The sequence below is a fragment of the Solanum lycopersicum genome, chromosome 4 (genome assembly GCF_036512215.1).
Source record: "Solanum lycopersicum chromosome 4, SLM_r2.1".
NCBI lineage: Eukaryota > Viridiplantae > Streptophyta > Magnoliopsida > Solanales > Solanaceae > Solanum > Solanum lycopersicum.
In genome coordinates this window covers 49085412-49112171 of record NC_090803.1, presented here as the reverse complement: position 1 = coordinate 49112171, position 26760 = coordinate 49085412, and the positions used below count along the sequence as shown (strand labels likewise).

At 37.8% G+C, this 26760-nt stretch overlaps 1 protein-coding gene across 2 annotated transcripts; it reads right to left on the bottom strand.

Moving 5' to 3' along the window:
• Positions 1-5954: 5954 nt before the first annotated feature.
• LOC138348291 (uncharacterized) lies at positions 5955-25998 on the bottom strand. Of its 2 annotated transcripts, XM_069297154.1 has the most exons (3): positions 25616-25998; positions 7313-7541; positions 5955-7011 (listed from the first exon to the last, which is right to left on the bottom strand). In XM_069297154.1, exons 1-3 carry the CDS (start codon positions 25670-25672, stop codon positions 6977-6979), a joined length of 321 nt encoding a protein of 106 aa, XP_069153255.1. In that variant the 5' UTR covers positions 25673-25998; the 3' UTR covers positions 5955-6976. The 2 variants fall into 2 exon arrangements, 1 of the variants encoding a protein (XP_069153255.1); XR_011220714.1 differs by lacking the exon at positions 7313-7541.
• Between the last annotated feature and the right edge of the window lie 762 nt (positions 25999-26760).

Sequence of the window (26760 nt, the reverse complement as noted above, 5' to 3'; positions counted from 1 at the left end):
AAGCGGGGTTGATAGGATCAAATTTAGTTCACCAAGCTATGGAGAAGGTGAAAGTGATTCAAGAAAAGTTGAAACAGCGTAGAGTTGCCAAAAGTTCTACACAAACGTTAGAAGAAGGCCATTATATGAGGTTTGGTAGAAAGGGGAAACTTTGTCCCCGGTATATTGGACCTTATAGAATTTCCAAAAGACTGGGCAATGTGGCTTATGAGTTGGAGCTATCCCAAGAGTTAGAAGCGGTTCATCTGGTATTCCATATTTCAATGTTGAAGAAGTGCTTTAGTGTTCCTTCACTGATAGTACCAACAGAGAATGTTGGGATTAAGGATAACTTGCCCTATGAAGAAGTTCCGGTTCATATTTTGGATCGGCAGGTTCGCAAGTTGAGGACAAAAGAAGTTGCTTTAGTCAAGGTCCTTTGGAGGAACCAATTTGTTGAAAAATCAACTTGGGAAGTAGAGGAAGATATATCCACATCTCTTTGAATCTGAAGAGGAGGCAAATCAAGGTACTAAACTCTTTTCTTAACACTTTATGAGATTATGTATAAGCATGTGTTGCTTGTTTGAGTTGTTGAGTGCCGAAATTAAATTTCTATCCTTACCTTAGAGAAAAAATTCTCATTAAAGGACAAATGTTCCCAAGGGGGAGATATTGTAACATCTCGTATTCTAGACAGACAAAATTTAGCTAAGAAAAAACAAGGAGAAATAAATTTGGAAAAAATGGGAAAATACAGAAAATTTCTAGATTTCAAAAGTAGGTTTTGGATATTATCAAACTACCATAACTTCCAGCTCAGGAAGAGTTTCGGTGAGTTATTTATATGATGGAAATCTTGTTGAAAGATTTTTTTCAACGACGCCAAGTTTGCGAATTTCCAAGGTTGTATGAGTGAGATATAACCTTCGGAAGATGGGCTATTGAATAGGGAAAGTTCAAAAATTGGATTTTGTAAGGGTGTTTTGGTCTTTTCCTTATGTCAACTAATTATTTCTCTTGGAGTAATATGTTGGGGTCTAGAATGATCCTATTCAGTTTATGAACTTAGAAAATAGACTAGGGTTTTGAATGCAAGAAGAAAAGAGGAGAAGGAAGAAGAAGACGTGGGAACACCAAGTTTAGATTCGTAGATATTCGTCAGAGGTGATCCCTTATGTGGGCTCTTTTTGTGTTGAGTTACTTCACGAATACACCAATATCATTCAAATCAGTCTAGTTCATGAATTAACTCATGTTAGAGGTTGTAATCTTGAACGAAAGTTTGACGTTCTTGTTGATTGGATTGTTGTTGATCACTGTTAGTTGTAATCCATTTTTTAGGACTATTTTCGGGTCTAAACTATTGGGTAATAATTTAATTAGGGATCCTAAGTATTTTAGATGGGTTCCATCAGAGTTTGCTAAGGTATAGAGATGAAAAATGAAGAAGAAAGTCGGAAAAATCATCGGGGAAATGTTGGGGTGCCGCGCATCTAAATCCCATCAGGACAGAGTCTGTCCGTTAGGCTGTGGCGCGCCGCGCTTCTCAGAGCGCCTAAGGAAAGCCTCTGTCCGTCATTCTATGGCGCTCCGCACCTCTCAGAGCGCCAGGACCCCTGGAGACCCCGTTCTTTCCTTATGTTTTCGTACTAGTTCCTAAGTGATGTATCCCTTATTCCTTGTTGTTTCCAACACTCTAAGGTACATCTAAAAATCATGAAATCATCCATAAACATGAGATCATGATCCATGAATCCATAATTCAATTCAAGAAAAGTAAGGTCAAATTCAAAGAAGTTAATAGCCAAGTCTAGAAGTTAACAAGCAACGCAATGTAAAGTATGTTTTCACTTTGTTTTAAAGACTTAATGTTCAATTCAAGTAAAGAGTTGAGTTCATTTCTCAAAAGTTATAAAGGAACTAAGTATTTCCTAAGAGTTAAAGTTTTCAAGTTAAGTAAAGAACAAAAGTTGAATTCATTTCTAAGAAAATATAAGGAAACTAAGTATTCCGTAGAGGTTTACAAATGTCCCACAGTTGAGTAAAGAGGGGAACTAGAAGTTCCAAAAGAGTTTTGAACTAAAAGGGTAACATTGATTCCAAAAGGATCTTTTTAAAGCTAATGGTTTCAGTAAATTATCTCAACCTAAAGGAAGGAAGTTTTATTACAAGTATGAGCTAAAGTACATTTTGTGGGATTAGTATTGAGCACCGATGTGGAGATGAGAGTTTATATTGACTCAAGTCTCCATGTAAACCATGTAACCAACATGGGAATTGACGTGTCATACCTTTTAGATGATCACATAAGGAGAGCTAGTGGATCCACTAAATTGAGTAAGGTCCTACACCGATGACAAGGTGTAGAATGATCCTCTTGCAACGTGAGGTAAGACCATATCATCACTTAGGTTCATAGCGATGGTTGTCGGCTAGACAAACTCCCACCCAGGCGGTATTACTTTCTTATATAAGTAAAGTTGAGTTTTTTTATTGAATTTCCTTTAACGAACTAAGTTATTCTCACTGTTTTATGAGTTTTATCTCTCTCTCTCTCTCTCTCTATATATATATATATATATACACATATCTTGCATGTGATTTAAACTACTTTATATGTATATCATTTGAATTAAGTATACTCTTGAGTTTAGCAGAGCCAAGGTAAGTTCATCTAATTCCCTCAAGCTTAAATCGTTGTTTAGCTCACCAATTCGCATACTTGTACATTCAATGTACTGATGCTAGTTGGCGTGCATCATTTCATGATGTAGAAGCAGATACCCAACATCAGCATGCAGCGCTTCGTTGATTCCAGGTTGAGCTTCAGAGTTTGTGGTGAACTTCCTTGCATTCTGGAGGAAATCCTTTTCATTTCTATATTAGCTTAGATTTTAGAATGTTGTGGGGTCTATCCTAACATCCCTCTCTAGACAAGTTTAGAGGTTGTGTAGACTAAAATACTTCAGTTTGGAGTTATTTTCAGTTATTAAGACTCAAGTGCCATTTTGGCCAAAGTTATGACATGACATATTTCCCTTTTATTATGTTTTACTCGTGTCAAAGTTGAGGTTTTGTCTTCCGTTGATTTAAGTAATCAGGTCAGGGGTTTGCTTGAGGGTCAGCAATGATCTTCGAGTGCCGATCCCGCCTAGGATGTAGGCTCAGGGCGTGACAAAATGATAGTTGAGTTTTATTTGGATACAAATTTTTTAATTCAATGAATATTTTGTTTAATCCCCCCACCCCCTCCTCCCCTCTCAAAAAAATTTATGATTCTTTGTGTTTAATAAATTTCGACTATCAAATCTTATTTTTGATGGATAATTACTCTAATTTATGAGAGATTTGGTGAAAGAGAGTACAAAGGGACTTAAAAGAGAATAAAATAATATAAGTTCTAATAGAGAAAATGTAAAAGTAGAAACTAATGCCGTCTCGATCTATTCTATTTGAAAAGTTAAACAGAGTTAAAAATATAAGTTGACGAAAAAATAAATATTGTACTTCTTTTAATAAATAGGGAAAATACATCAAATTCCCTATGAGCTTGGTAGCAAAACTTACATTAGTATTTTATCTATACGGGCGTTTAAATACCGGCCTTAACATCTTTGAAATATATTAAACACAACCTTTAGAGTAGAATACCACTCACCTGCCACATCATAGCCATGTAAGCACCATGTCACAGCCATGTAACCACCATGTCATTAATTTTTAATTTTTTTGCTTATTCACCTTTTTTGTTTTCTTAAACTTATTACGCTAATGAATTAATTAGAAATACATTCTACTTGATTTCACCATTTTCAACCTTCACTAGCTTCTTGTTTTTTTTTTTTAATTTTAAGCCTTTAATCAATTAAATAAAAATACATTCTAAAATCAAAATTGTCACATCTTCTTCAACCCTTCTATTCTTTCTCCCCCACCCCCACCTCTTCTTTATTGATTTTCACCAATTTCAACCTTCACTAGCCTCTGTTTTTTCCCGAATTTTCAGTCTTCAATGGTTATTTTCTTCTTCAACATTCATCAAATACTTACTTTTTCTTCTTCAAACCATCTCTCTCCCACAAATTTTTCCATTGGAGAATAAGTTCCCTTTAAATTATGATCAAAATTCTAGCAACACATTTTAACTCAACTTTGGTCCTGTTAGCCCGAACTCATTTTATTTTTATTTTTGTACATCTTGTACTGATGTGACACCTTCAAACATATAAGTAGACTGTGTTGGACAACATGTGTTCTCCATATGAGTAGATATTTTTAAAGAAGTTCTTTTAGTCTTTTTAACTCTTTCTTATTTTCTCTATCTTGTACCTATATTGATTTCTATAGGCAATTTTTTTTGAACAAAATTTCCTTGTATTTTTAAGAAGAAATTCTTCATTGTTTTCTCTTTTTTTTATTAAATTTATTTATCCTTTTTATTTTAGTTGTCTTTCCTTTTGATTCAATTCCAAATTATTTGTGTTTTAAATAAGTTAATTTTCAACGGATACCAAAATAAGTGAAGAAAATAAAATAAAAATATAACAATTAAAATGTTAAAAATTAAAGGATAGTTTTTATTTTTTTTGTTTAAACAATGACAAAAGTTCACATTGGTGGTTAATGAGATGTGTGGACTCTTTATAAGGCTTGATCAATCCTCTTCTCTTTGAGCTAGCTTTTGGGGTGTGAATTAGCCTAAGATCTCCAGCTGATATTTAGAACTCTCCTTGTCCTTAATTGTTCATCTTACTATTTTGATGTTACCTTGACATTAACATCAATGGGAGTTCCTGCAGGCTTTGCTGCTGACATCCCTACTTCAGCTATAAGCACCAAAGATAATACTTTCTCTGATGCATAAGTATGCCTTTTTTCGTCCTAGTGAACTCAATGCCCAGAAAATACTTTGGTTCACCTAGATCCTTCATTTTGAAACACTTTTGTAAAGATTGCTTTGTCTCTAATAAGCTTAAGAGTACTACCAGTAATCAACATACCATCTACATACATACACAAGTACAGTGACTATACCGGCTTCTGAATCTTGAATAAACAAAGAATAATCATACTGGCTTTGTCTGAACATGAGAGCAATAGGTGCTTCACTCTGTAATTTCATTATCTTGGTGCTTGTTTGAGACCTATAGGGACTTTGTCAGTCTATAAACCTTCTCTCTTAACTAACAAAACCTGAAAGAACTGTATACAAATTTCATTCTCTAAATCACCTTGAAAAATGTCATTAAAGACATTCATCTAATGAATATGCCATTTTTTGGATGCTTCAAGAGAGACTATAGATCTCACTTCCATCATCGTAACCACAGGAGATAAAGTCTCCTTGTAATATATGTCTTCTTGTTGACTGTAGCCTTCATCCACCTACCTTGCCTTAAATCTCTGTATTTCACTAGTAGGCTTTTACCTAATCTTATATATCCATATGCATCCTATAAGTTTCTTATCTTGTGGAAGGTCAGTCACAACGCAGTTATTGTTGCTTTCTAATGCCTCAATTTCCAATTGCATAGAATCTATCCACCTTTGATCTGTCACAGTTTAAGCATATTACTAGGTTCCTTTAGTGCCGAAAAAAAATAATATAACACTTATAAGAGAATGAGAGATGATTATATCTCACATAATTTCCCATAGGATACTTCATAGACTTTTGTGTAACAAAATCTTCATCAAAGCAGGAGACTACTTAGTTCTAATGAACCTTCTTATATCAGTTGATACCACAACCTGCTGACCCTCTTGACTAGAATCCGTAAGAGTTTCAGTACCAGAAGAAGAACTACATATGCTTGCTTTTTCTAAAGGATCATCTAATGCAGTCGTGTTATCATTTGAACTCTCATACATATGTTGATCAGGTTATTGATATCCAATTTGCTCAGACTCCTAATTTGCAAGGACACGTGCATGACCTTCATGATAAAAATTGCAAGACACATAAGCTGGATGAAAAAACTCATGAAAATTGAAATCTGGATCTCCTTGTAATATATATGTGAAAAAACAGTGTCTTCCAGAGTTTTATGATATGAAAAAGGAAACATGTCCTTTCTGAACATAACATATTTGCTTACAAAAAATACATTGGTGGTAAGATCCAGAAGAATGTACTATTTTTGTGTTGTTGAATACCCCATATGAATAGCTGACCTGGCTCTAGGCATTAGTTTGTCATGTTCAGCAAGAGTTTTGGCAAAACATAAACAACTAATAGTCTTAAAATGTGACAGTAATGGTTTGCTACCATATAATCTCTCATAGGGAGTTTGAAAATGAAGGACACTTCTAGGGAGTCTGTTGATAATGTAGGCTGCTATTAATACACAACGCCCCCGGTACTTGATAGGAATTTTTGCCTGAAATCTGAATGGTCTTGTTACCTCACGTAAATTTCTGTGTTTTCTTTCAGCCACCCCATTCTTCTGGGGTGTATATAGACAAGACCTATGATGCATGATACCTAACTTTTGAAACATACTTGCACGCTTAAAGTTTACAAATCCAGTGCCACTATCAAATCTTATTGTCTTCACAATCTTGGCAAATTGAGTATGAACATACTGCACAAACCCTTGTATGAAGACAAAAACATCATACTTATATTTAATAAGAAACAACCAAGTTATTGTTGAAAAGTCATCTACTATAGTAAAAAAATACTTGTTTCTATCAAAAGTAGCTTTATTATATGGACCCTAAAGGTCTATAGGAATCAATTCAAAACATTCACAAGTCTTGCTACTTCTAGTAAGAAAACTAAATCTAGTTTGCTTGGCATAAGGACAAACTAAACATTTACACACCTTATACTAACTGTCTTTATTTATAAAACGTTTTAGCAAGTACACCAGAAGAGACATGACCTAGCCTTTGGTGCCACAACTCTACATCTGTAGACACTTGAGATACATTTAAAGTTATATCCCTTTGATCACTGGCATGCTTTTGATTATACAAACAACCTGTTTCTTCACCAATTTGTTTCACTTTTCCACGGTAGAGTTCCTGGAAAACACATCAATTAGGGAACAAAGTAATTGACAACCTAGCTACTTTGTTAACTTTCTGGCAAACATCAAATTATACTGGAAGTCAGGTAGATACAACACATTGGAAATAATACCATTATATCCTAATGCACTTGAGTACTGTCTCCATTAGGTAAGTACACAACCTTAAGAAACTCTAATTTTGAAATAGTGCCTTTGCTAAACATATATAAAACCTAAATTAGATACCAAATGATTGGTAGCACCAGTATTTACAATTCATAATCTATTAGTAACAAGAACATGTAATGATTTACCTACAGTGTGAGCAGTAACAGGTATAACATTATAATCTAATGAGGCAATATATGTCTTGTGCTGAAAACTTTTGAGAATGTGATCATAATTATCCTTTGTGAAAGTGCAACCCTTCAATAGTTGCTTCATCTCCAGTTCAGGTTGGTTCACCAACTTAGAGAAACTATAAAGACCTGGTACACCATAATCACTTTGAGATCTATCTGATTTTCTTCCCCATCTTGGTACCTGCACATTAGTATTCATACCATATGAGAAATGAACCTAGTCAGGATTGACATTTGATGCAGTACTTTATGGCTTCTCTTTTTACTTGAAGTTCAGGTGGATACCCTACAATTTTGTAATTGTACCTTTACAATTACAAAAGTCACAAATCAAGACTGAGTTCCTCTTTAATCTTTAATTTACACCAGAGGTAGATGCAAATTTCGAATACATAGCTATAGTCAGCACTAACTGTGTCCATTCTCATGTTGTTGTGAGACATCACTACTTTTTGGCTTTAATCTCCCACTATCATATCATAAGCATGATTAATAGTATGTAGAGTGTTCAACATCAGAATCTGACTTTTGTGTTGTTGATAAGAATTATTTAACCCCATCAGAAACTGGTACAACTTTTGCAAATTCATGTGAGATACAAATCCTTTCAATTTATCACAGTTGCAAAAAGGTGCATGCACTAAAAGTTCAGGCTCATCCCACAAATTTTTAATTGTTGAATGATACTAAGTAATGGAATTAGTACCTTGTTGCAATGTTACAATGTCATTGTGAAGACTGTATGTTCTAGAGTCATCTACTCTATCAAATCTCTCTTTCAAGTCATTCCAAACTTACAAAGCACTCGAAGCAAAATCAACCCCACTAAGACTCTTAGATACTGAAAGAGTTGGTTTTGGTTCTTATGGAATCAAACTGTCACGACCGGAATCTAGACCCCAGACGAGACCGGCGTCGTTGACCTCTCAGAGGTCGCAGACAAGCCTGCTTACGTCATTCTTACTTTACATAGATTAATTTTAGCGGAAAATTTGAAATTTTTTATTCTTTAATCATACTTGCTGAACATTCTTAACATTTCGTAATCGTTCATTATCAACCATCTAACATTTAAGAGATAAGCAACTGAAAGAAATAATTCATTAAGTATTAATTGTATATCAGCCAAAATAGCACCAATACAAAGTTTGAACCAAAACAGGAAAGAAACGCTAGTGGAACATGCTCCACTAGCTCAACTCTAAAACTACGCTAGAATGTAAAACAGTAGCATCCTCGAAAGCATGAGGACTTACCAAACTCCGGATGAATACTGATGTCCGGATAGCTGCGACAACGAACCTGTAGCTCTAGCATCCACCTGTGCCTGCACCTAAAAGTAGATGTTCGTATGGAATTAGTACACACTTGTACTAAGTATGAGTATATGCAAGTACACACCAGGGACATGCATGAGAAAGAATAGCTCTTTCCTAACAACATGATTTTTGGAAGTCAAGTCAGTGGACTTGCCAAATTGAGATTGGGAAAGTTATGCCATGAGGGTGACATGCATCATTATAATTATCGTATGGCACACAAAACATAACATATTCATATAACACATAACATATAACACATACTTTCTTTCATATTATTCATTCGTATACCATGAGACCTTATTATCATAGACTTAACTTTAAGACTTTCCAAAATGAGGGCTCAACATATGGGACCTCAACTAGGGAGCCTTCTTTAGCAAACACAAAGTCTGCTTCACTCATTCATTCGTATTTCATTTCAATTCATTCATAGGCCAGTGCGAAAACCAGCTATACCTAGGATGTAGTTTAAGACTTTCATCAGGTTTGCTGTGCAATGATCAGGAATGACCTAATGTCATTACTTGAATCTAGCTCACCTCTTGATTATCCTATCCTAACACCTTCGGTATCATTCATTTCTTTATATGATTCATTTGAGGCTGGCCTCATTCATTCATTAGGAACTTTAACTTTAACCGACATAGATCATGTGAGCATCATGAAATCCAGTGTCTTCCCCACACCGAAAAGAGGTGGAATCACCGGCCAAAGCGATTCAATAACATGCTAGTGTATATGGGAATTTAACCCCGCCAGATCCCTATAGTGGCAATATAGGTTCAAAGACTAGGAGATGTATGGAGACCCATACCCGGCAAGCCGGACAGTCTCATCTCATGAAAATTACGTGAACCTCCGCCCTTCCCGAAAGAAGGCATCACCACTTATAGCTAGCCTATCGGTGCTCGGTATAAAGTTCCATTACATTCAACTCATACATCATAGAAGTTTGCTTCTAGTATGAGGACATCAAAGCTCAATAGATGATTTCTCATCTCATCATTAGTATTAAGTGTTTTAAACTCAATATTTTTATTAGAGTATTCATAGAGACTGGTCTCTTCATTATCTTACACTCTCATTGGTGAGTATGTATGGGTAACATTTACTTAGGCTCATTTAAGATTGCTCTCATCATATGCATTAACCTCACATCATGATTGTCACCACATTCTTCATTTCATTACGAATATCTTAGGTTCACTTATTCTTGAACGTATGTTAAACTTACATATCTATACATACAAGCCATGAGGCTTCATTTATAGTTCGTTAAGTGAATTCTTGTTTTTCTAAGATTATGTATTACAAGACTTATGTATCTTGTATATATGCCAAGATCTTTGATTTTTGATCTAAGTAGATGACATTATTCTTGAATATTTCACTCACGTATGACTTATGTATCAATACAGAGGTTTGGACACGAGAACCCAAATTTTGAATTATTTGGATATCATTTATATTTTTCATTGATTTTAGTTCTAATATTCATAAATTTAGAACTCTAAGTTAAGTCTCAACATTTTCGTGAAATAATAAATTTTCTATTTTAATTAGAATTCTAAATTAAATTTCAATCATTTACATGAAAGAATAATTTTCTTATTTAATTAGAATTCCAATTTAAATCTCAATATTTACATAAAAAAATTAATATTCTATTTTTAATTAAAATTCTAAATTAAATCTCAATGTTTACATAAGAGAATTAATTTTCCAACTTTAATTAGAATTTTAATTTACTATTATTATTATTTTTAATTAAATTCACTTGAATAGGGAGGTTGTGGGTTCGAACCCCCACAGCCCCCTTATTTTCCTCTTAATTTCGCTGGGAATGGAGGCTGTGAGGTGGTGGGTTCGAACCCCCACATCCTCACCTTTATTCCCTTAATATTTTTATCCCCCCTTCAGCCCTGAGGTCGTGGGTTCGATCCCCATGCCTTGCATCCCCTTTTTTATATTTTTTTTTGTTGCGAACAGGGGTCGTGGGTTCGATCCCCGCCCCCAGCATCCCTTTTCTGTTTTTTTTCTTTTTCGCGAATGGGGGTCGCGGGTTCGATCCCCGCCCCCAACATTCCCTTTTTAAATCTTTTTTTTTTGTTAAGGTAGCTGCAGGGAGGTACTGGGTTCGATCCCTGCAGGCCTCTAAACGTTTTTTTTTTAATTCTTTGACATCCAAAAAATTCCAGATTCTTTTTAAACCTATTTCTATGTTTTTGGAAATTTATTCCACTATTTTTCTGCACTTTTTCATCAAGTTTCACATTAGTTCTTAGGGAGATTTCATGGTTCATTCACTTCACTATGCTTCATCAAAATGAACATCACATTGCACACCCATTTCACACATAAAATACATGATAAATAAACAACTTATATACCCCAAAACAATGCCTAAAACACTGCCCTATACACACCCATACATCAACTTTTTCCGGTCATATTTTGATGATCATTATCGCGATTTCCCGCACATAAACACATTCATATTTAATTTAAACACATCATTCATGCAAAAATCTAGTAGCACAACATACCCATCCTACAAATTCATTAGGGAGCTAAGGACAAGGACATACGAAGGGGAACAACCTTAGTTTCAAGAGTTTAAGAAACGTCCGAAAGAAAGTACTCTTGGAGAAAGAATTCCATGAGAGAAACCCATACCTTAATTGATGTTCAAACTTTAATGTTGCTGCCCGGAAAACTCCTCCAAACCACTCCCAATTCACTTCAAAGTATACCTCTCTCGACGAACCTCTCTTAGCCTTGACGTTTTGATTACTTTTTCTTTTGCTTAAAAATTTTTGTGAGTTCTTCAAACATGAAAACTGTTGATATTTTGGCAGAAATAATGTGAGGAAGATGGAGAACGTGAGAGAGGGAGTTAAGAAGCGTGAGAGAGAGAGGACTATTTGGATTAGGAGACTAATTCAAGAATTAGTCAAATAACACTTAAAATAAATAAATACAAATCTGTTTTTTTTATTTATTTATTCATTTAAAACGTGAAAGGACAATTACGCCCTTAAATACTTATTTATTCTTATTTATAAATATTTATTTTTTTTGAATCGTTACATTATCCCCCCTTAGGAACATTCGTCCTCGAATGACACTACCGTTACACATCATAATGCCAATCAGATCAAAACTTAATTGCTATGTACAATCAGCCAATAGCAACAAATACGAAAAGATAAGGAACTATAGTCTTACGAGTAGGAAGCCTAACCTCAAGAGTTGAAAAGATGTGGATATCGGGATCTCATGTCGGCCTCAGCCTCCCACGTAGCACCCTCAACAAGATGGTTTCTCCACAATACCTTCACTGTGGCAATCTTCTTATTCCTCAGCCGCTTGACCTGTCTGTCTAAGATCTCAACAGGTATTTCCTCATAGGACAAGTCTTCACCAACCCCCAAACCTTCTACAGGTAGGATTGATGCTGGGTCACCTAGGCACTTCTTCAACATAGAGACATGAAAGACTGGATGAACAGAAGCTAGCTTCGCAGGCAATGCTAACTCATAGGCCACCTCACCCACGCGCTGTAGGATCTCATATGGCCCCACATACCTCGGACTAAGCTTCCCTTTTCTACCAAATCGCATCACCCCTTTCATAGGCGATATCTTCAAGTAAACTTGGTCACCAATGTTAAATACTAAGGGTCGCTTTCGGTTGTCTGAGTATGACTTTTGTCGGCTGTAAGCAGTAGCCAACCTGTCCCTAATCATTCTAACTTTCTCCAAGGCCTCATGAATGATCTCTGGACCCAAAATAGATGACTCTCCAACCTCGAACCACCCAACCGGAGATCTACACCTCCTACCATACAATGCCTCAAACGGTGCCATCCCAATGCTGGAGTGATAGCTATTATTATACGAGAACTCTATCAAAGGTAGATGGTCATCCCAATTACCTCTAAAGTCAATCACACACTCTCTTAACATGTCCTCCAATGTCTGAATAGTGCGCTCTGCCTGCCCATCTGTCTGAGGATGAAAGGCAGTGCTAAGTTTCACCTGCGTGCCTAAGCTTTTCTGGAAAGATCTCCAAAAATGCGAAGTAAACTGAGCTCCTCTATCTGAAATAATAGACAAAGGGATCCCATGCCATCTCACAATCTCATCAATGTAAAGTCTCGCGTAATCCTCGGCCCTGTAAGTAGACTTCACAGGGATAAAGTGGGCAGACTTAGTCAATCTGTCCACAACAATCCATATAGAGTCATGCTGCCTCCTAGTCCCCGGAAGACCAACTACGAAGTCCATATTAATGGACTCCCATTTCCAAGTCGGAACCTCAATAATCTGAGTCAGACCACCAGGCTTAAGATGTTCTGCCTTAACCTGCTGACAATTAGGACACTTAGCCACATAGTCTGCAATATCCTTCTTCATGTCATCCCACCAATAAATCTGCTTAAGATCATGATACATTTTTGTGGAACCTGGATGTATGGAATATCTGGAACCATGGGCCTCTGTAACAATCTTGGTCCGTAAATCATCTACATCTTGTACGCACAACCGGTTCTGGTATCTAAGTATGCCATCATCTCCCAAAGCAAAAGACTCATTCATTTTTAACAACACTGAGTCCTTCATCTCCATCAACACAGGATGGAGATGCTGACCCTTTTTGACTTATCAGGGATGATTCAGAACTAGGGTGAACTGAAACACCTCCACTAGTAGAGTCAACCAACCGCACACCCAGCCTGGCCAGTCTGTGTACCTCTTTCACTAGCTCCTTCTTCTCATCCTCAACGTGGGCTGTACTCCCCATGCTCATCCTGCTCAAAGCATCAGCCACAACATTAGCCTTACCTGGATGATAGTGCACATTCATGTCATAATCCTTCAGCAGCTCCAACCATCTGCGTTGCCGTAGATTCAGCTCCCTCTGCGTGAACACGTACTGGAGACTCTTATGATCCGTGAACACATCCACGTGTACTCCATACAGATAATGCCTCCATAACTTCAACGCAAACACCACAGCTGCCAACTCCAAGTCATGAGTGGGATAATTCTTTTCATGAATCTTGAGCTGTCTGGAAGTATAAGCAATCACCTTACCAGCCTGCATAAGAACACATCCCAAACCGACCCTAGATGCATCACAATAGACAGTGTAATTCTCGCCACTCTTAGGCAGAGTAAGCACCGGGGCTGAAGTGAGTCTGTCCTTGAGCTCCTGGAAACTCTTCTCACAAGTATTCGTCCATTCAAACTTGGATTTCTTCTTTGTCAAGGTTGTAAGTGGGGCAGCAATGGAAGAAAATCCCTCCACGAACCTGCGGTAGTAACCAGCCAATCCCAGAAAGCTACGGATATCGGTGGGTGTAAGAGGCTTTGGCAACTTCTTAACTGCTTCAGTCTTTCTGGGGTCCACTTCTACACCTTGATCGGACACAACATGGCCCAGGAAGGTCACTGATCTCAGCCAGAATTCACACTTGCTGAATTTGGCATACAACTGATGTTGTCTAAGTACCTGCAAAGTTAGTCTCAAATGTTGTTCATGCTCTTCCTTGGTCTTAGAGTAGATGAGGATGTCATCAATGAATACTATGACGAAAGAGTCAAGGTATTCACGGAAGACTCTGTTCATGAGGTCCATAAATGCAGCAGGTGCATTCGTGAGACCGAATGACATAACAAAGAACTCATAATGACCATAACGGGTACGAAAAGCTGTTTTTGGGACATCCCCATCCCTAACCCTAAGTTGATGATACCCTAAACGAAGATCAATCTTAGAGAAGAAACTAGACCCTTGGAGCTGATCGAACAAATCATCAATTCTGGGAAGTGGATACTTATTCTTTATAGTGACTTTGTTGAGCTGCCGATGATCGATACACATTCTAAGGGTCCCATCTTTTTTCTTTACAAACAGCACTGGAGCGCCCCAAGGGGATATGCTCGGCTGAATGAAACCCTTATCAGTGAGATCCTTTAACTGCAGCTTCAACTCCTTGAGTTCTGCTGGAGCCATTCTATAAGGAGGAATTGAGATTGGTTTAGTATCAGGTTCTAAGTCGATACCAAAGTCAATCTCTCGAAGGGGAGGGACTCCAGGCAAATCTTCAGGAAACACATCTAGGAATTCATTTACTACAGGCACCGAGTCTATGGAAGGAACATCATGATATAAATCATTAACACTCACTAGATGACATAATAACCCTTTGGCCATCATTTTATTGGCCTTAAGATTTGAAATCAAGGGGTTAGGGCGAGTCGGATTGTACCCCTCCCAGACTAACTCTTCTTCATTAGGGAAACGAAACCTCACCACTCTACTACGACATTCCAAGCAAGCATAATGGCTGTGAAGCCAGTCCATGCCAAGAATAATGTCAAAATCATGCATGGGTAACTCAATCAAGTTTGCACACATAGCCCTGCCACTCACAACTATTGGGCAATTCTGGTATACCCTATCAGCTTTCACATTTTCTCCTAAAGGCGTACTAACCACTATAGGATCATGCAGGACTTCAGGTAGTACTTCAAAAGTAAGGGCAAGTAGAGGAGTCACAAAGGAAAGTGTAGACCCTGGATCAAGTAAAGCATAAACAGAAGTTGAGAATACTTGCAGCATACCTGTGACCACATCAGCGGACTTCTCCTGCTCCTCCCTACCTTTCAAGGCATAAAATCTGTTCCTCTTCGGAGGCTCGGCTGCTGCTGCATTATGTAGGGTAGGCCTAGGCTGAGCATTACCCCCAGCCTGACCTCTGTTCTGGGGACAGTCTATGACCATGTGTCCACTCTTACCACAACCGAAACAGGCATTAGTGCCCTGTCTACATTCTCCAAGGTGAGTTCGGCCACACTTAGTACAAGTCTTCCTTGGATGCTGCATCTCACCTCTATTGCCCCTCTTGGGTTCGGGTCTGCCTCCTCTAGGTGTTGTATTTCTCTGAGGGTCAGAATTTCCAGCACTCTGTTGCCCCTTCTTGAATTTGGGCTGCTCGCGGACGCCAAAATTGTTTCTATGGCCTCCATGGCTGGGACCTGCCTGATCTTGAGGCCTAGGCCTCCTAACATCACGTACACCTCTCCTCTTTCAGCTGTCCTCTACCTGCTGGACATGCATCATTAATCTAGAAAGGTCCATATTATCATGGAGCATCGCAGCCTGACAATCCTCCTCCAGGTCTCCATTGATTCCTGTGAGGAATTTGCTCATCTCCTCCCTGCTGGTAGAAACCAAGGGAGTAGCATACCTTGACAACTTCACAAACTTCAGCGAATACTCCCTGACAGTCATGGATCCTTGCTTGAGGTTGATGAACTCCTCAACCTTGGCCTCTTTCATCTCTCTAGGGAAGAACCTTTCCAAAAATGCTGTCTTGAACAGCTCCCAGGTGACTGGCACCCCTCCTAGGACACGGCTATCTCGCCACATTTTGCACCAAGTCTGTGCAACATCTTTGAGCTGGTAGGAAGCCAACTCAGCCTTCTCAATATCAGTGGCCCCCATGGCCACCAGTATCTTATGCAACTCGTCTATAAATTCCTGAGGATCTTCTGAAGTCTTAGCCCCTGTGAAAATTGGAGGATTCATCCTCGTGAAGTCTCGCAGTCTGTCAGCTATGCTGCGAACCGGTGGGTTTTCCCTCAGAACATCCTGCCGGTTGACTTGGGCAATTATAGCTTGAGCCTGCATCGTGATGGCTTGTGCCATCTGGGCTAGAGATGCCCTCACCTCCGCATCAGTCAACCCAGCTGGGTTCACTGGCATGGCCACTCCTTCAGCTGGAGCCTGGGGTGGATTCTGATTACCCCTAGCTGCTACTACTCCCGTCCTCAGACCCTTAGTTCCCCAAGTATTCATTCTCTGAAAACAACAAGGTTGATGTTAGACACGTTCGTAACACCAAGAATTCAAACATTAGGAAAAGCACAATAAGATCAGAAGAAGGGAAGTCTTTCCTACGCATCATGCAGTCTCTAATCCAGGATAGTGGTGCACTTCACTACCATGACTTAGAAACTACTCAATGTGGTTGATGTGAACTCATTATTCGAGGAATTTAACCTAACACTCTGATACCAACTTTGTCACGACCGGAATCTAGACCCCAGACGAGACCGGCGTCGTTGACCTCTCAGAGGTCGCAGACAAGCCTGCTTACGTCATTCTTACTTTACATAGATTAATTTTAGCAGAAAATTTGAAATTTTTGATTCTTTAATCATACTTGCTGAACATTCTTAACATTTCATAATCGTTCATCATCAACCATCTAACATTTAAGAGATAAGCAACTGAAAGAAATAATTCATTAAGTATTAATTGTATATCGGCCAAAATAGCACCAATACAAAGTTTGAACAAAAACAGAAAAGAAACGCTAGTGGAACATGCTCCACTAGCTCAACTCTAAAACTACGCTAGAATGTAAAACAGTAGCATCCTCGAAAGCATGAGGACCTACCAAACTCCGGATGAATACTGATGTCCGGATAGCTGCGACAACGAACCTGTAGCTCTAGCGTCCACCTGTGCCTGCACCTAAAAGTAGATGTTCGTATGGAATTAGTACACACTTGTGCGAAGTGTGAGTATATGCAAATACACACCAGGGACATGCATGAGAAAGAATAGCTCTTTCCTAACAACATGATTTTTGGAAGTCAAGTCAGTGGACTTGCCAAATTGAGATTGGGAAAGTTATGCCATGAGGGTGACATGCATCATTATAATTATCGTATGGCACACAAAACATAACATATTCATATAACACATAACATATAACACATACTTTCTTTCATATTATTCATTCGTATACCATGAGACCTTATTATCATAGACTTAACTTTAAGACTTTCCAAAATGAGGGCTCAACATATGGGACCTCAACTAGGGAGCCTTCTTTAGCAAACACAGAGTCTGCTTCACTCATTCATTCGTATTTCATTTCAATTCATTCATAGGCCAGTGCAAACACCAGCTATACCTAGGATGTAGTTTAAGACTTTCATCGGGTTTGCTGTGCAATGATCAGGAATGACCTAATGTCATTACCTGAATCTAGCTCATCTCTTGATTATCCTATCCTAACACCTTCGGTATCATTCATTTCTTTATATGATTCATTTGAGGCTGGCCTCATTCATTCATTGGGAACTTTAACTTTAACCGACATAGATCATGTGAGCATCATGAAATCCAGTGTCTTCCCCACACCGAAAAGAGGTTGAATCACTGGCCAAAGCGATTCAATAACATGCTAGCGTATATGGGAATTTAACCCCGCCAGATCCCTATAGTGGCAATATAGGTTCAAAGACTAGGAGATGTATGGAGACCCATACCCGGCAAGCCGGACAGTCTCATCTCATGAGAATTACGTGAACCTCCGCCCTTCCCGAAAGAAGGCATCACCACTCATAGCTAGCCTATCGGTGCTCGGTATAAAGTTCTATTACATTCAACTCATACATCATAGAAGTTTGCTTCTAGTATGAGGACATCATAGCTCAATAGATGATTTCTCATCTCATCATTAGTATTAAGTGTTTTAAACTCAATATTTTTATTAGAGTATTCATAGAGACTGGTCTCTTCATTATCTTACACTCTCATTGGTGAGTATGTATCGGTAATATTTACTTAGGCTCATTTAAGATTGCTCTCATCATATGCATTAACCTCACATCATGATTGTCACCACATTCTTCATTTCATTACGAATATCTTAGGTTCACTTATTCTTGAACGTATGTTAAACTTATATATCTATACATACAAGCCATGAGGCTTCATTTATAGTTCGTTAAGTGAATTCTTGTTTTTCTAAGATTATGTATTACAAGACTTATGTATCTTGTATATATGCCAAGATCTTTGATTTTTGATCTAAGTAGATGACATTATTCTTGAATATTTCACTCACGTATGACTTATGTATCAATACGGAGGTTTGGACACGAGAACCCAAATTTTGAATTATTTGGATATCATTTATATTTTTCATTGATTTTAGTTCTAATATTCATAAATTTAGAACTCTAAGTTAAGTCTCAACATTTTCGTGAAATAATAAATTTTCTATTTTAATTAGAATTCTAAATTAAATTTCAATCATTTACATGAAAGAATAATTTTCTAATTTAATTAGAATTCCAATTTAAATCTCAATATTTACATAAAAGAATTAATATTCTATTTTTAATTAAAATTCTAAATTAAATCTCAATGTTTACATAAGAGAATTAATTTTACAACTTTAATTAGAATTTTAATTTACTATTATTATTATTTTTAATTAAATTCGCTTGAATAGGGAGGTTGTGGGTTCGAACCCCCACAGCCCCCCTTATTTTCCTCTTAATTTCGCTGGGAATGGAGGCTGTGAGGTGGTGGGTTCGAACCCCCACAGCCTCACCTTTATTCCCTTAATATTTTTATCCCCCCTTCAGCCCTGAGGTCGTGGGTTCGATCCCCATGCCTTGCATCCCCTTTTTTATATTTTTTTTTGTTGCGAACGGGGGTCGTGGGTTCGATCCCCGCCCCCGGCATCCGTTTTCTGTTTTTTTTTCTTTTTCGCGAATGGGGGTCGCGGGTTCGATCCCCGCCCCCAACATTCCCTTTTTAAATCTTTTTTTTTTGTTAAGGCAGCTGCAGGGAGGTCCTGGGTTCCATCCCTGCAGGCCTCTAAACGTTTTTTTTTAATTCTTTGACATCCAAAAATTTCCAGATTCTTTTTAAACCTATTTCTAGGTTTTTGGAAATTTATTCCACTATTTTTCTGCACTTTTTCATCAAGTTTCACATTAGTTCTTAGGGAGATTTCATGGTTCATTCACTTCACTATGCTTCATCAAAATGAACATCACATTGCACACCCATTTCACACATAAAATACATGATAAATAAACAACTTATATACCCCAAAACAATGCCTAAAACACTGCCCTATACACACCCATACATCAACTTTTTCCGGTCATATTTTGATGATCATTATCGCGATTTCCCGCACATAAACACATTCATATTTAATTTAAACACATCATTCAAGCAAAAATCTAGCAGCACAACATACCCATCCTACAAATTGATTAGGGAGCTAAGGACAAGGACATACGAAGGGGAACAACCTTAGTTTCAAGAGTTTAAGAAACGTCCGAAAGAAAGTACTCTTGGAAAAAGAATTCCATGAGAGAAACCCATACCTTAATCGATGTTCAAACTTTAATGTTGCTGCCCGGAAAACTCCTCCAAACCACTCCCAATTCACTTCAAAGTATACCTCTCTCGACGAACCTCTCTTAGCCTTGACGTTTTGATTACTTTTTCTTTTGCTTAAAAATTTTTGTGAGTTCTTCAAACATGAAAAATGTTGATATTTTGGCAGAAAAAATGTGAGGAAGATGGAGAACGTGAGAGAGGGAGTTAAGAAGCGTGAGAGAGAGAGGACTATTTGGATTAGAAGACTAATTCAAGAATTAGTCAAATAACACTTAAAATAAATAAATACAAATCTGTTTATTTATTTATTTATTTATTTATTCATTTAAAACGTGAAAGGACAATTACGCCCTTAAATACTTATTTATTCTTATTTATAAATTTTTTTTTGAATCGTTACACAAACTAAATGGAAGATGAATTAATATGAATATTTGGTAGGAAGATAATTAGTAGGAAATACAAGTCAAAGATTGTATCTTGGTAGGTGAAAGTTAGGCAAACCATATAATGGTTTGCTATCTTAACCTTGACAATTTTGACACATAGCGATGTCATGGATGACATCAATAGGATGAATTTATTGCTATAAATAGGTAGCTCTTAATTCATTTTCAAATCATCCTTTCACTTGCCTTCTCACCTTCTAAGGCATTGTGTTCTCTCTCTTGTAGTATTTCACTTATATTCTTTGTATAGTGAAATAAATATTGGTGCAGTTGTTCTTTGGTGGACGTAGGATCATTTTGATCTGAACCGCGTTAAATATTGTTGTTCTTCCTTGTTCTTTAGTTTCACGTTTCCGCTAACAATTGGTATCAGTGCAAGGTTCTGTCTGAGTATGCTCTGTGGTTGTAGCACAGTCTGAACTTTCACATCAGAAAAGGATTACTTTGGTTTTCTGTAGTTCCAAATACATTGTAGTAGAAAAGGAAGAACAAGTAAAAAAAATGAGTTCCATGAAGTTTGAAATTGATAGATTTAGTAGGCACAACAACTTCAATATCTGGAAAATCCAGATGATAGCGTTACTGCGGAAGGAAGGTTCAATCCATGCTATTGACAGAAAGTACCCCGATAAGATATCGGAATCCGACAAGGAAAAGATTGAAGGAGATGCATTGAGTGCAATCCAACTGTCCCTTGCACCTAACGTACTTTGTGAAGTGAGAACAAGTGACGAAGAGACGGCCAAAGAGTTATGGGAAAAGCTGGAAGGGCTTTACCAGGACCAGTTAGTGACAACAAGGATGTTGTTACAACGGCATCTTCATACATTTAAGATGGATTCAGGTACTTTGTTGCAAGACCATCTAGATGCGTTCAATAAACTTGTGATGGACTTACAAACTGCTGGAATTAAAAAGGACGAGGAGACACTTGCATGTTCTTTACTATTTTCATTGACTTCAAAATATCGTGATATTGAGAATTCAATGATGTATAGCAAACAACCTATTAAACTTGAGCAAGTGCAGCAAGCACTAAACTCTTGTGATGTGCGGATGCATTTTGAAGGAGACAAAAGTGACGAAGCTAGTGGACTCTTTGTAAGAGGTCGTACTAGCCAAAAGGGAAGGATCAAATCGAAGTACAGATCAAAGTCTCGTGTGAACAAAAAGAATGCGGAGTGTTGGGGCTGTCACAAGAAGGGCCACTTTGAACGAGATTGCCCTATGTCGAAGTCCAAAGAAAAGGTGAGTGCATCCATTATTGAGAAAGTACATGATAATGATGATGATTATGTACTAACAACATCATGCAATAATGGAGTCTATAACAACAAATGGATCTTAGACTCTGGTTGTACTCTGCATATGACATTCCGAAAAGATTGGTTCAGCAACTATGAAACAAGCAGAGGAACTGTATTAATGGGCAATAATGCAACTTGTAAAATAGTTGGCATTGGTTCAGTTCATGTTCGCTACCATGATGGAATCATGAGCACTATTACAGAAGTCCGTCATGTTCCTGATCTAAAAAAGAATTTGATCTCCCTGGGTACTTTAGATAAACAAGGCTATAAGTACATGAGTGAAGGAGGAACTATGAAAGTGACTAAATGGTCTTTAGTCATGTTGAAGGCCAAGCTGGAGGATGGCCTCTACACACTTGCGGGAAGCACCATTATTGGCTCTGTAAATGTATCTACAGTGTAGTTATCTAATGATGACAAGGCAAAATTATGGCACATGAGACTAGGCCACATGAGCGCACGAGGATTGGAGATGTTGAGCAACCGCAACCTTTTGAATGGTGAGAAGATCAGCACACTTGAATTTTGTGAGCACTGCGTCTTAGGGAAGCATAAAAAGGTCAGCTTCAACACTGGCAAGCACAAGACGGGAGGGGTGCTAGACTACATCCATTCAGATTTATGGGGTCCCTCTAAGCTTCCATCAAAGGGAGGAAAGAGGTATCTTCTCACATTCACTGATGATTTTTCACGAAAGGTTTGGGTGCGTTTCCTGAAGACAAAAGGTGATGCTTTTGAAGCATTTAAAGAGTGGAAGATTTTGGTTGAAAATCAAATTGAGAGGAAAATCAAGTATCTTCGCATGGACAATGGCTTGGAGTTTTGCAGTGAAGAGTTCAATGATTTCTGCAAGGTTCATGGGATCGCAAGGCATAAGACGGTCAGGCACACACCACAGCAGAATGGAGTTGCCGAGAGAATGAACAGAACTCTTCTTAAGAAGGCACGTTGTATGCTCTTACAAGCTAAGATGTCCAAAGAATTTTGGGCTGAAGCAGTTCATACTGCTTCTCATATTGTCAATCGGTCTCCAGCATCAGCGATTGACTTTAAGACTCCGAATGAGGTCTGGTCAGGTGAACCCTCTAACTATTCATACTTGTGAATATTTGGGTGTCCAACTTATTATCATGTTAATGAAGGTAAGCTTGAACAAAGGGCTAAAAAGGCCATATCGTAGGGTATGTTGATGGAGTAAAAGGGTACATACTATGGTGTTTGTCTTTACTCAAATTTGTAGTTAGTAGAGATGTTACCTTTGATGAATCCTCTATACTTGATCCTCGTAAAGTTTCTGTGGAGTCATCTAGAAACGAGAACAACGAGCAGGTGGAGCTACCGATGGAGCTTACCAAGAAACGGGATCAAGAGACTCAAAGTGATGAGTCAAAAGATGAAGAAGAACTTGCTTCCAATGAACCATACACAATTGCGAAGGGAAGGGACAAAAGGCGGATACGGAAACCAGAACGTCTTATAGAGCAAGAAAATCTGATTGCACAAGCGTTCGTAGCTGCAGAAGAAGAGATTAAGGATCTCGAGCCCTCTTCGTATATTGAAGCAACTTCTTGCAAAGATGCTGCACAATGGCAGTTGGCCATGATGGAAGAGATGGAGTCTCTTCACAGAAATGAGACATGGGTCTTAGTTAAAAGGCCAAAGGGGATAAGGACAGTTGGATGCAAATGGATCTACAGAAAGAAAGAAGGTATTCCAGAAGTGGAAGCTGCTAGGTTCAAGGCGAGATTGGTTGCAAAGGGTTTCAGTCAGAAGGAGGGAATTGACTACAATGAGATCTTTTCTCCAGTCGTGAAACATAGCTCAATTCGCGTGCTGCTAGCATTGGTTGCACAGTTTGATTTAGAGCTTCAACAGCTTGATGTCAAAACTGCTTTTTTACATGGTGATCTAGAAGAGACAATCTATATGGATCAGTCTGAAGGTTTCCTAGCTGAAGGAAAAGAAGACCATGTATGCCAACTGAAGAAGTCTTTGTATGGTTTGAAGCAATCCCCAAGACAGTGGTACAAGAGGTTTGATGCATTCATGACTACACATGGATTTTCGAGGAGTGCATTTGATAGTTGTGTGTATCACAAGAAGATGTCTGGTAACTCTATGATTTATCTTTTGTTGTATGTTGATGATATGCTTATTGCTGCTAACAACATCACAGAGATAAATATTTTGAAGAAACTGTTGAGCAAGGAATTTGACATGAAGGATCTAGGAGTTGTAAAGAAAATCCTTGGAATGGAAATTTCAAGAGAAAATGGTGTTGTACATCTTTCTCAGAAGAGGTACATCCGAAAAGTTCTTGAAAGATTCAATATGGATACGAGCAAGCCTGTAAGTACACCTTTAGCTTCTCATTTCAAGCTATCAGAGTTACAAATGCCTCAATCTATGGATGAGGTGGAGCATATGTCAAAGGTTCCTTATGCGAGTGCAGTTGGTAGCATTATGTATGCTATGGTATGCACACGTCCAGATATTGCCCAATCTGTAAGTGTAGTAAGCAAGTACATGGCAAATCCAGGAAAAAGGCATTGGGAAGCTGTCAAGTGGATATTGAGATATCTCAAAGAAGCTCCTGATGTTGGCCTAACCTTTCGGAAAAGTGAAGGTATTTCAATTCTCGGTTATGTTGATTCTGACTATGCAGGGGATCTTGATCGAAGGAGGTCCACAACTGGATACATCTTTACTCTCGTTGGCAGTGTCGTTAGTTGGAAATAGACTTTACAGTCGATTGTCGCTTTGTCTACAACAGAGGCAGAATATATGGCAGCAATGGAGGCAGTGAAAGAAGCTATCTGGTTGAAAGGTTTGGTGGCAGAATTGAGTTCAACACAGCTTAAATCAATTCTAAAATGTGATAGTCAAAGTGCTATTCATTTGATTAAAAATCAAAGATTTCATGAGCGCACCAAACACATTGATGTCAGATTTCATTTTATTCGAGAAGTCGTAGAAAAGGGAGTTATCAAGGTTGAGAAGGTTATCACAGACGATAACGCTGCAGACATGTTGACCAAAATAGTCCCGCTTGCCAAGTTTGCACACTGCAAGGACTTGGCGAGAGTATGCATCAATTGATGCAACTCTAAGAGAACAACTGCTAGGTGGAGTTGGTATGTTCAACAAAGGTTTGATTCTTTTTGTTTCTTACAATGTGATTGCCCAGTAAGCTTAGAAGTTTTGGCCGGAGTTGTTTATACGCATGCTTGGAACACAAACCAAGGTGGAGATTGAAAGAGTTGGTTTTGGTTCTTGTGGAATCAAACTAAACGGAAGATGAATTAATATGAATATTTGGTAGGAAGATAATTAGTAGGAAATACAAGTCAAAGATTGTATCTTGGTAGGTGAAAGTTAGGCAAACCATATAATGGTTTGCTATCTTAACCTTGACAATTTTGACACATAGCGATGTCATGGATGACATCAATAGGATGAATTTATTCCTATAAATAGGTAGCTCTTAATTCATTTTCAAATCATCCTTTCACTTGCCTTCTCACCTTCTAAGGCATTGTGTTCTCTCTCTTGTAGTATTTCACTTATATTCTTTGTCTAGTGAAATAAATATTGGTGCAGTTGTTCTTTGGTGGACGTAGAATCATTTTGATCTGAACCACGTTAAATATTGTTGTTCTTCCTTGTTCTTTAGTTTCACGTTTCCGCTAACAGATACTCAGTTCATCAACCAAGAAAGTACAATGGCATTTACCCTCTCCTATTGCCTCCACATTTCTTCACCATACACTTCCTTCCAACAAGATCCATCCACCAATCCTATCTTGTTTCTTCGCAATAGAGCTAGTGTAATAGATCGAATCCACAATGTATAGTTCTCAATGCCATGTAATTGAAAAGAGATAAGGCTAACCCCACTCACATCAGTAGGACAGAGAAACAGGGAATGATTGTAGTCCGTACCTTGAGATGATGAGATTGCATTCGAAGGCAAAGCAAAGAAACCATCAATTTCTCCATTTGTTGATACCTCGATCTATTTCTTCAGCTACTCGATCTTGAGACTTAGTAATCAAAGAAAAAACTTATTGCGGAATACAAATTAAACTCGGTTAACAACAATTGTGAACTCCAATATGTAGATAAACTAAAAATATGTTGAATCTGTGAATCGACAAAGAAATCTCTCATTGTTCAACCTAAATTTCCTACCACAAATTGTCACTGTGTATGGATATGATACCATGAACGTATACACAATCTATGAAGACTATTGGAAGAGAAAGAAGAAGAAATTCATTTATGAGCTCAAAGGGCTAACTTGTACAATGATAGAAACATGTATTTTATAGTTGTATCTGTTGGAAGAGTTAGTTATAACAACTTTTAATAGAAAAGACTATAACATCCTTAATCTTCCTAACAACCTTTTAACTACTTACAACCAACTAATACGATGAAGTCTCATTAAGCTTCTCTTTTAGAACTTGAAACTAAGACTATATGTGACATGCTGGACCTCGACTTTTGTTGGTGACCTTTTTTGTAAGCTGGCATAGCGTACACTAGGTAGCTTAACTATTCTCACGTCTATTAAGCCTTGTTGTTTATGCTTCTAGCTTTGATTCTCAATATGATGATTTGTGTTTTATCAACATTTATCAGCTTTCTGCATTAGCTGGATAAATGTATAAAATATTTCACATATATTAGGACTATTGTTCCAATGTAACATTAGCTAGCTTACTTACAACCTAATTTGTCTTTTTGTACGCATGTTTAATTATACAATTTAAATCACTTCTATAATGCCTTACTTCCTCTGTCCATTCTGTGAGCTGCCAAAGGATCCTTCATTTCCATAGAATAATATTTCTTAAACTGAGTGAATCAATTTCAAGAGTTATATTCAATTAGTTTAGTGATCTCCATGCATCTTAACTCAGCATATACGAGATAAAAATCATTTTTTCTGGTGCAAAATGCACATGAGCTCTCCCTAGGATTTCCCCTGCTAGCTCCGTCTGTATTGCACTTTATCCACCATTGCTCCGGTAATTCACATCGTACTGCCAAACAATGAATTTTGTGGCTTATATTTCTTTATC

Bases quoted from the DNA above. Each gene is read 5' to 3' on its own strand.
- LOC138348291 (XM_069297154.1), bottom strand. From the start codon at position 25,672: ATGGAGAAATTGATGGTTTCTTTGCTTTGCCTTCGAATGCAATCTCAT. The intron at 7,542-25,615 runs GTACGGACTACA...ACTAATGTGCAG, and splicing joins TGCAATCTCATCATCTCAAG to GTACCAAGATGGGGAAGAAA. The intron at 7,012-7,312 runs GTAAATCATTAC...TGTGTTTTCCAG, and splicing joins TGTTACTGCTCACACTGTAG to GAACTCTACCGTGGAAAAGT.